Source organism: Betta splendens, chromosome 4 (assembly GCF_900634795.4).
Source record: "Betta splendens chromosome 4, fBetSpl5.4, whole genome shotgun sequence".
Classification (NCBI taxonomy): domain Eukaryota; kingdom Metazoa; phylum Chordata; class Actinopteri; order Anabantiformes; family Osphronemidae; genus Betta; species Betta splendens.
Genome location: NC_040884.2, coordinates 26,087,630 through 26,097,464, shown reverse-complemented (window position 1 = coordinate 26,097,464; position 9,835 = coordinate 26,087,630). Strand labels below are relative to the sequence as shown.

The window sequence follows — 9,835 nt, the reverse complement described above, 5'->3', positions numbered from 1 at the left end:
TAACAGATCCAAACAAGGGTTTCCTTTAATGATCCTTTGTTTTGTAAAGAATATGATACAATGACTGGAATTCATAAGAACACACACCAATAAATATGGATAAATACACGTGGACCACATTCAAACAGCGGGGCTCGGCTGCCGTCAGACTGCGTCTCCGCTCACAGCTGACGTGAACACGCAGCCAGCGCCGTTCGCTCGCGCGGTGAACGCGGCCCCGCGTGCGTCGACGGCGGCGGCTGCGCTCTTCCTGATGCGGCGGCGCGTGGATGTGGAGGAACACAAAGCAACAAACAGGCTTGTGGATCTACTGGGGCTGTGTGAATATGGTCCAGAGAGGCTACGCAACAAACACAGTAAGGGCTCAAAAGGATTCAGAAAAAAGGAAAAAAAGGAACACAGGAAAGAAAGGAAAAGCTCAGAGTATTTACATCACAGAGGAGAAGAGGGAGTGTTTCTCGTTGGTTTCTGCTCTGCGTTTGTCTTCTTCATTCTCTCTCACTGTAACGCGTCCCCATTCATCGCTGCGTCCAAACATCCCCACAGAATACAGTCGCTTTTCCGACAATGACAGATTGTCTCCGCTCGGAATCAGACGGAGACGCCGTGTCACACGAAAACCACTAGAGATGGAGCTTTACGTCAGCTACGGAGCTACGCGGCGGTGGAGGGGGGGGGGGGGGGGGGGGGGGGTCGAAGAGAGAGAGGGAGAGAGAGAGTGCAGCGAGCTCCGACAGCCTCCACGCGGCGGTTGTACCGTCAATGCCATCGACAAACCTAATAGGAACCAGATAGACAGCCTAATAATGGAATCAATAGTCTGTCCGCGTGCCGCGAAACACGGCGGCCCGCGCGACTCTTATCAGGCTGTCATTGCCGACGAGCCCTGCGTTTCAATGCGGGTGTGCAGTCAAGGACGGTCGGAACCGGAGGCCGAGCGCCCAGTCACGTGCACACGCACACGCGCATCTGTCGCCGATGAAGATGATAAAAAAACTTTACTGTCCGGTTCAAACTGTTGGTGCAGCACTTACAGCGACGTTATGGGATGGATTCAGATTTGACCTTCAGCTAAAACAGAACAGGACTGGGCCAAAGACGTGTTTATTTACAGGGACACAGACTGGTTGCACACTGAGCCCACCTCTCCGGTACCAACACCTCATCACTGGACCTGTCACATGCCTTTGATGTCAACACAGTAACAGGAGCACAAACACCGGTGCAACCTGTGCGTGTGAGGCGTTCAGGGACATTATGGATTTTACAGCCATAGCAGTCTCAGCATCACATTTTGTCCTTTTTCTGCCACTGTTACCAATTAAACTAGATGTCAGGTGTTTATTTAGGCCTCTTATTTAGAATGAAAACAAACTGTCATAAAATGAAATTAAAGTATTATTTGAAGACAATATTCTCAACTAAATAAAATAACAAATGCCACGTTAACTAGATACTGTCACTCTAACACAATCTGCTAGTCACAGTTTTCACTCACTGCAAATGAAAATCAATGAGGGGGTGCAGCCACAGCATGTACTGTAGTCTGATCAGCTTAATGCTAAACGTTTTATATAGCTGTGTTCACTGAGGTTTATTATTATTATTATTTCTATTTCATGCTTGTATATAAGGTCTCTCATCATGTGTATAAATGCTGCAGAGACACTGAGCGTTAAATTCCTGTGACATGTGGCGGTAAATTCCGCCACACACACACACACACACACACACACACACACACACACACACACACACACACACACACACACACACACACACACACACACACGCGCTAAGCTCAAGTCTAACCTAGTTGTGCTCCTGCTCCGTTACTGTTTAAACAACGACAGCTCCCCCTCAGTTACACGTGTGCTGATCTCAGTAGTCGTCTCCATGAGTGAGGACGGCGACCGGCTCTCAATTAGGATGGTGTGAAAACAAGCCTTCTGGCTGTGACGACGCTCACCGACCTCTGATGAGCCGCTCGTCTTCATGATTAAGCGCTCACACTGAGGCCGCGGCTCCGTCTGCCTGCCACCGGGGCTTCGGCTACAAAAACACGGATGACACGAGGGAGAAGGACTCCTCTGTGAGCGAGGGTCCGTGTTTGAAATAAAGGAGGACATTGGTTGCATGATAGTGTCAGAGAGGAAAAAGTTCCCTGTCCCCAAAGGTTGCGCCAAAAGCTGGCGGCTCCCACACTAACAGACACACTGAGCCCAGTGAGGACCAGCGCCTTAAACCTTTGATGCCGCGGCCATTTTACTTCGGCTGCTTTGGAAAGAGAAATCTGCCCGAACCTCAGCGCGAAACAACATTATCAGCTGAAAGCAGCTCATTAGGTGCTATAAATCATCCTTCCCTTAATGTTCGGCATCTCAGCAGTGGCTGGGCAAAAGTGGCGGAGGAGACGATTAAACATCATTTCAGTGGATGCCGTGTTTTGTTGACATCAAAACACAAACTAATTCCGTATAAGCTGCTTTTTTTTATCTTGTTTCCGTGACTACCTGGTGTCCTGCCGCCGCCGCCGTCTCCGGGATTCAACTGGGATTTGAATTACTGTGTGAGAGGCTTCTGTCTGACCTTTCATTCATCCACCTGTGTTAAATCCATTTTTTAAGGCCTGACATCGACAAAGCGACGGCTTGGACTGCCGTGACAGCTCCCGCACCTCCTGTCCGTCACCCTAACCCTTCCCCCGGCTGTCCGTCACCATAACCCTTCCCCCGGCTGTCCGTCAACGCAGCCCGTCCCGTCATTACAACTCTGCGCCTCTCCAGATAATGCCACTTGTTAATTAGGCATGCGGTAGATTAATTAAACTGATAGAGAGGTGTAGGTTCATCGTTTATCTCCGAGCAGAGGAGTGTTGAGAAGAGACAAACAAAGGCGGAGAATTAATGTGCACAGGATGGATTTTTTTCTATTCATGGGATTTTCTATAACACAATTCGCTCTTTTTTGTGTAACGCACTGAAGGCTGCTGAAAAACACTCAGAACCGGCTGAACTTCACTCAGAAGTGCTTATTCTCCAGCGAAAGGAGAGCGACGGCGCGCAGAAGGCTGAATGAGGGGAACCAACCAAAAGCACTAAAGTGCAGAGGTGGTGAGAGGAAAACGGGGGACGAGATTGAGCGACATCAAAACGCCGGAGTCAGTGTTTGCGACATAATCCCAGCAGCTTCCCCCGCGAGCGCGGGCTTTAAAGACCCATTTACCCCGGCAGTAAAGGCGACGGGAACGAGGGCACCGCGCCGGTTTATACGACTCAGGCTCCTCTTTAAAGCGGTAACGGTAGGAAGCAGCCCAGAGGCAGCCAGGCCTTCATCCCCACTACCGCTCCATCATCATCATCATCATCATCATGATGATGATCATCATCATCATCATAATCATCATCATCATCAGTCAACACCTTCACTCATGCACAAAGGAGACTCAGACATGTGTGAGTGTTGGTTTATCATCCCACAGTCGTCAGCCGGGGCCGTGGTCATCTCTAATCTATGAGGCCAGAGTAACAAAGGGAACCGTGTACATTAAATAGAGATGAATCAAAGGCTTCTGATAAATGTACATGTACAGTAGCGAGCACGCAACAATCTGTCCTCATATAATGTCAGTGTCACCTAGTCGACTTTTAGATGAGCCGCCGTCGACTGTACAGCGGCAGACGAGCCCGAGCCGCCGCTGTGTGACTACCACCACCACCACCACCTTGTTGTTGTTGTTCCACTGAGAACAGATGACGCTTTCATCCTCTGTGCTGTCGCTGCGTGTGGGGCGCGTCGCACCTCGCGCTTGCTCCGAGGAGCGCGGCGGTGCCTTAAGCTGCTCAGCCTCCTCTGCACAGCACAGGTTCTCGTTAGTCCACAAACACGCAAATCCGGCCCCGCTGCATTACGTTAATGAGCTCACTGCAAACGCTGGTGGAGAAACAAAAATTGTGCTGAGCTGCTGAGTTACGACAAGCGCGTGACAGCGACAGGTGTCTGACGCCGTTTGAGCCGCTCCGAAAAGTGACGCGTACCGAGATCGAACGCGATGAGAAGCGTTTTCCTTCCTCCTCTGGGGGTTAAGCATCGGATCTAAAGCCTCACACTGACGAGATAATACAACGCTAACAATCAAATTCAGCCGTCGCTCACAGCTGCGTCTAATTCAAAGAAAATCAATTAAATTTGTCTCAGAATAAATCCATGTCACTTTGAGTCGAGTACAAACCGGCGAAGCCAAAAGCAGCAGAGTCAAGAAATAAACACTGGGTATTCGTAAAAAATAACGTGTCTAACAGACAAAAGGCTCAAGTCAACAGCATGATGTTTTCCTTGACTCGTCTGATTTTGATCATTTGATCATTTTCAGTGATGTTGTCCCTATTTACAAGTTGTACCAAACTGATTTTCTCTGAAGAATCTTCAGCGTAGGTCACAAAGGTTTATTTCTCGGCGTAGCCCGGCGACTCGGAGCATCGCTGAACTCGACGGGGGGGGGGGCGGGGTTAAGTGGGGCACGTAGGCGGGCGGGTGATAGACAGACAGGTGAAGACGGGAAGGTAGAACAGAGAGGGGAACGTAAAAAGAGTACAAAGGGGGTTGTCACTGTCCCGGTGACGCCTGCCAGCACTCTGACAGGCCCCGGAGTTGACAGGGATACAGGCGCAGAGCCGTGGGCGGAGCTAAGGGGCGGGGCATCGCAGGGAAGGAGCTGGGGGCGCGACAGGGGAAGGGGCGGGTTTTTGGTTCAGAAGTGGGCGTGGCTGTGGCCCTGGCCTTGCTCCCCTCCGTGGTGGCCGCCCTCCCTGTGGCCGTGCCTCCTGTGCTTCCTGCGCTCTCTCCGGCCCTTATGGTGGTGGCGCCGGTAGCGGTGGGCTCGCCGGGCTGCTGGAGGGAAGATAAGAGCGAGAACGAGAGAGAGAGAGAGAGAGAGAGAGAGAGAGAGAGAGAGAGAGAGAGAGAGAGAGAGAGAGAGAGAGAGCAGGCAATTAATTTAAAAAAAGCGTCTGGAATGAGATGAAAGGCGACCGTGGATGAGTGATGTAAGAGGAAGATGAATCGCAGACGTTCGCGTCAGGTAAAAGGGGAGGGAGGAGGAATCAGGACGCGGGAAGGTCGCACGCACGCGCTCGCTGGCTCCCTCCGCCAAACCGAGGGGCCCCGTTTAATCTGGCATTCGCTCGCCGTTAGCGAGAACGCGCCGAGCTCTCCGCCCACTCGGCCTCGGCGAACGCTCGTTCCCGCGGCGTTCTGCCAAATTAGGCTGCGCTGTCCTTTCTTCCTGCGCGCTGCCAACAAAGAAACGTCATCTGCACTGAGTGATAGCGACACTAAAAGTCTGGGCCAACAAACAATCCTGTCCAAAGATAAGGAGTCATAAGCAAATGAACGCTTATCACCTTGGACAGAAGCGGCATTATTTCAGCATTTCATCGTTACTGTCACATTGTGAGCAGAGCGGAATCAGGTTGTTGAATCTTTATATATAGATATGTAGAAAAGCTGCCACAAATGATGCTGGAATCTTATCGCTGCGTTCTGAGAGTCCTTTTGGGAAGTTTATTTATAGACTTAGAGGTGTGTGACAGGTACATTATGAACAAATATCATCCCTGAGTTTAGAGAGAAAATGAATCAGGGAGACTGGATGTTTTTTCCAGCTCACGTGCATTTCGTGAAGCGTTGACCCGTCGCAACATTTAGTTTTTAAAAATCTGAAAAGAAAAAAAATAACACCTTCAAGCGTAAAGCACTTCAAAGGAGACCCTGCAACTTCCAAGTAAGCCTGAGGGATTTAACTCAGTCTGCAGCCACCGTAATCTCTTCGCCTGCAATTATTAATAACGAGAGCATGCGAGCGACGCCTCGATGCGCAGGGCGACGGCGGCTCCCGAGGGCAGGAAGCGTGGGCTCGTTCTGAGCGACCGGAGGCGCAGCGCGTGACCAAGGGGAAACAATGAACGTGGATGTGGAATGGGGGGGGGGCGTGAAAAGGCGGCGCCGCGCGATGACCCTGCTGCACCGCACTCACATCTTATGCAGATGATCTTCGGTCGGTCCCACTTGCCGTTGGCGCGGCACTTGGCGGTGGGAACGTGGCGCTGCAGGAAGCCGTCCGCACACTGGTAACGCACCACGGAGTGGATGTCGTAGTGGGAGCGCTTGCGGCCGATGAGGAAGGCGTTGTCCACGGCGGGCGGCGCGCCGCAGAGGACTGTGGGTGCAGAGAGACGCGGGACCGTCGTCAGCTTGGCTGAATTAACACATTCTCTCATTAAAAACTTCACGGCGTCCTTGACGAGCCGTGTCCCTTGATTTCAAAGGCGTGAAACACCGCAGGGCAATAATTGGCTGAAAGAGCTTTTGTGAAACCACTGGCAGTGAAAGCTTCAAAGTGTGGACAGTGTTTGCAGGACGGGACTGAGTGAGCGAGTGAGAGAGTGAGAGAGTGAGTGGGCGACTGTCAAAATAACAGCGCTGTAGACACATACAGTACAGAGCTGAGGCCGAATCAGGGAAATGTTTAGACAAGCTGTGATGGAGACAGGCCTGACACTGTGGTCTGGGGCTGACAGGATGGACAGGCCTCAGGGCAGCACTCAGCCAACTTCACATCCATATGGAGCTTTGAACTCCGCTCCAGCTCCAGCTCCACCTGCACCGTATCGTAATGTGAGAGGAAATCAGATCTGCTGGCTACGAGTGTCTGTAGTGGAGAGAGGCTGCGATGCCAACAGGAAGCTTGTGATTTACACACATCTGGGCTCAGCACAACTTAATCAGTGATCGGGAAATATTTACAATCCTAATTCCCCCGTCCTCGCCTTAATCCCTGTTAAATTCTTAATAAGGGAAACCAGCGTCATTAACTGTGATGAAAGGTTTTTAACGCCGCGTTTACACTTTAACGTGTTGCTCACTGGAGGCGACGCCTGACTCCACACAAGCGGCTGGCTAAAAGGTAGTTTTCCATTAGCCCTCACCTATGTGCACCGCTGAATGATTTCTCACAGTGGGGGCAAGCGGAGTCAGAAAGTATTGAAGTGGGGATAAAGGAAAATGTCACTAAGCTCAAAAAAAGCAAATGGAGCCATGATTTTGTGGGAGACGCTTTAAGTTAGAAAGGGACCTTTGTAGAATAAAGCCTGAAGAGCACACAGGGCTACGACTGAGAGAGGAGGGAAAAAATACAGAGGTGGACTGTTCACAATACTTTGTGAAGCTACTTGTTGAATTTCAGGTGCACCACTCAAGAGTTTAACACCAGAGACTCTAGATGCAGTGAGACTAATCAACATTTGACATTAAATCAATTAAAATTAGTAAAGTGAAAATCCTGTAGCAATATTTAAAAATCATGAAATAATATCTACATATCTTCGCTAGACATTTCTTTCTACTGAATAATCCCAATTAGTAGAGACGAAAATAAAGCTGAATGTCGAATGAGATCTTAAGAAAAGAAGAAGACGAGCGGACAAGAAGTGTGTGAAGATGAGTGACTAGATAAGAAACACTAAGGAGAGAATGACAAGGTGAGATGAGAGGTCGTTGAGAAAGGAAAGGATGGAGCGAGGAGCGTCTCAGGTGCTCAGTGGAGCACTGCAAGGCGTTTAAGGGGGTTTCTGAGTGCAGCTGATATAAACCTAGCGGGTGCTACGTGTTAGCATCTGCCTCAGTCCACCCTCCCTGCTCCACACTGCGTCTGAGCCTGAGGCGGAGCTCCCGCGCCTGCACGGCAGGGGGCATTCGCCGAGTCGGCGGCTCCTGCGAGCGTCCGCCCCTCCGACGGCGTGTTAGAACGAATCAGGGGGACGAAGCGGGAAGGAAGAAATGGGAATGGTTAAAGACGCTGCAGCTGTTTGCTGACGTGCATTGTGACAAAACGGGTTAATTACCACATCGTATGGAAATATAAGAGGGCGTGAAAACGCCTCATCAACGGAGTGTAGTCTTTAGGCAATGAAGGAAAAGACTAATCACACCGATTAGGAGACTTTCTGCACCATAACATGTACTCACTTCCCATAAACCCATTTAATTCCACATCTGTCCACACAACGTGTCAGTATTGCAATAATTAATATTTTTTCATCTTCCTGTAAAGTGGGAGAACAAGTGGCGGTTCTGGCGGAATAGAACGTTAGACACGTAATTACCATATTTCTCCTATGCGTCATGACTTACATTCCAGCCGCGCTACGTGAGTGATTGTGAGTGATCTGCTTTCTCTAACTCTGTGAAGCCCTGAGCTTAAAATGAGCAGGCGCCTTAATGTTGTGGTTAGATGTTGTATGAAATTATTCAGGTGACACTGAATCGACTCTGCTCCCAGTTGTTCTTTCCCTGTTGTGTGTGTCATGGATCATTGTTTCCTGTCTGTTCTCTGCTCTGCTTCAGCCACCTCCAACAGTGTATTTTCCCTGTGCACTAACTACGCATATATGTATGAACATACAGTACATGTTACAAAGATCAGCTTTAAGCCCCTCCAGCATCCAAATATACGGCTTTATAGAAAACGCGTGAGTTCCAAGTGGAGCTTTTACATTTATTTTAGTTATTGATTTATGAGTTAAAGTGAGATTGGTGGTGCTTTCTATAAGTGCATACTGTATATAGGTGCCCTTTTTCAGCACCATCCATTGTTTTTCACACCTCTGTTTGTACCATCCACTTACACACAGCTCTATTTGCAAACACACAGCTGCAAACAGCAACTGGCTGGTAATTTATACAAATACAGCTATGAATAGCTCCCTCTGCTTTATTTTCTGAAAGGTGTGTGTGTGTGTGTGTGTGTGTGTGTGTGTGTGTGTGTGGACCCCACAGTAATTACTGTGCACACCAATGCACACATCAGACTGATAAAAGTACTGATAACAGTATCATTTTAAATGTGCTGTGTGATGAATATAGATGTCCTCCCCTGTACTGTACGTAAAAACCCATCAACTGTGGACAGCAGCATCCAACAGCTGGATTAAAACCCTTGGATCCATAACCTAGATTATACACTGCACTATATATTTACATTCTGTACATGCTCAGACCAGATATCCAGAGGTTTGATCGAAAGATTTCAAACAAATTCTAAAAAGATGAAGAAAAACAGTATTAGTAGGTTTTGTATGCATTTGATTAAACATTTGCTGCCGGAGTGATTGGCCTGTGCCAATAATATGTGGGTGGGTGGTGAGTCCAGCTCTTTTTCCCAGTGCTTTGATTATTGTCTCATCAGCTGAACATCTTGCAGTATTATCACAATAACACAAAAAGCGCATGGTAATAGCGTCTTCTGCATAATGCGTCACCCTGACCGGCCCCTGGACGACCGGCTGCTGTTATCACCTACTGTAATCAGCCCCAGCAGCCGCTGATGAGCTGATAAACAATTCCCACGAGCTGTGAGCTTCAGGAATCCGACAGAGAATACTCAGCACGGAGCTGACAAACCCAGCTGATAAGACAAGACATTACATGGGGTTACGTGTGGTGGAGAAGAAGCCGACAGGGAGGCGGGGGAGAGATGAAAAGATGCTGGGGATTGTATCTGACTGATTAAGGCCGGAGGTGGGATGGAAGCTGGGGACATGTGACAAGGTGCATCAGAGGTTCCCTCACAAGCAAGGTGTTGGTTGTGAGGGAAACACCATTTCATTAATGGAGGGTTAGAACGGACATAAGAGACTTCAGACTGTGGCTGATCATCATTGTTCACATCAGTATGACCGTACATCAATAATCTGTGATGAAAATTAGAGGAGTTTTTTTTCAGTTCTACAGTTTAAGGTAGAGATTAGGTCAAAATAATGACGAGAAACAAGCCAAA

The 9,835-nt window shown here is 49.0% G+C and overlaps 1 protein-coding gene across 4 annotated transcripts in view; it reads right to left on the bottom strand.

The window, feature by feature from the left end:
* The window catches only part of ncanb (neurocan b), a 120,991-nt gene continuing 111,156 nt past the window's right edge, over positions 1-9,835 (bottom strand). For 3 of the 4 annotated variants that reach the window (XM_041070278.2, XM_029148163.3, XM_029148161.3), the window contains 2 exons: positions 6,035-6,217; positions 1-4,890 (listed from right to left, as the gene is read on the bottom strand). In XM_041070278.2, the coding sequence (XP_040926212.1) occupies positions 4,751-4,890; positions 6,035-6,217 (323 nt within the window). In that variant the 3' untranslated portion in view covers positions 1-4,750. The remainder of the gene's footprint in view (positions 4,891-6,034; positions 6,218-9,835) is intronic. The other variant, XM_029148162.3, reaches the window with a different exon arrangement.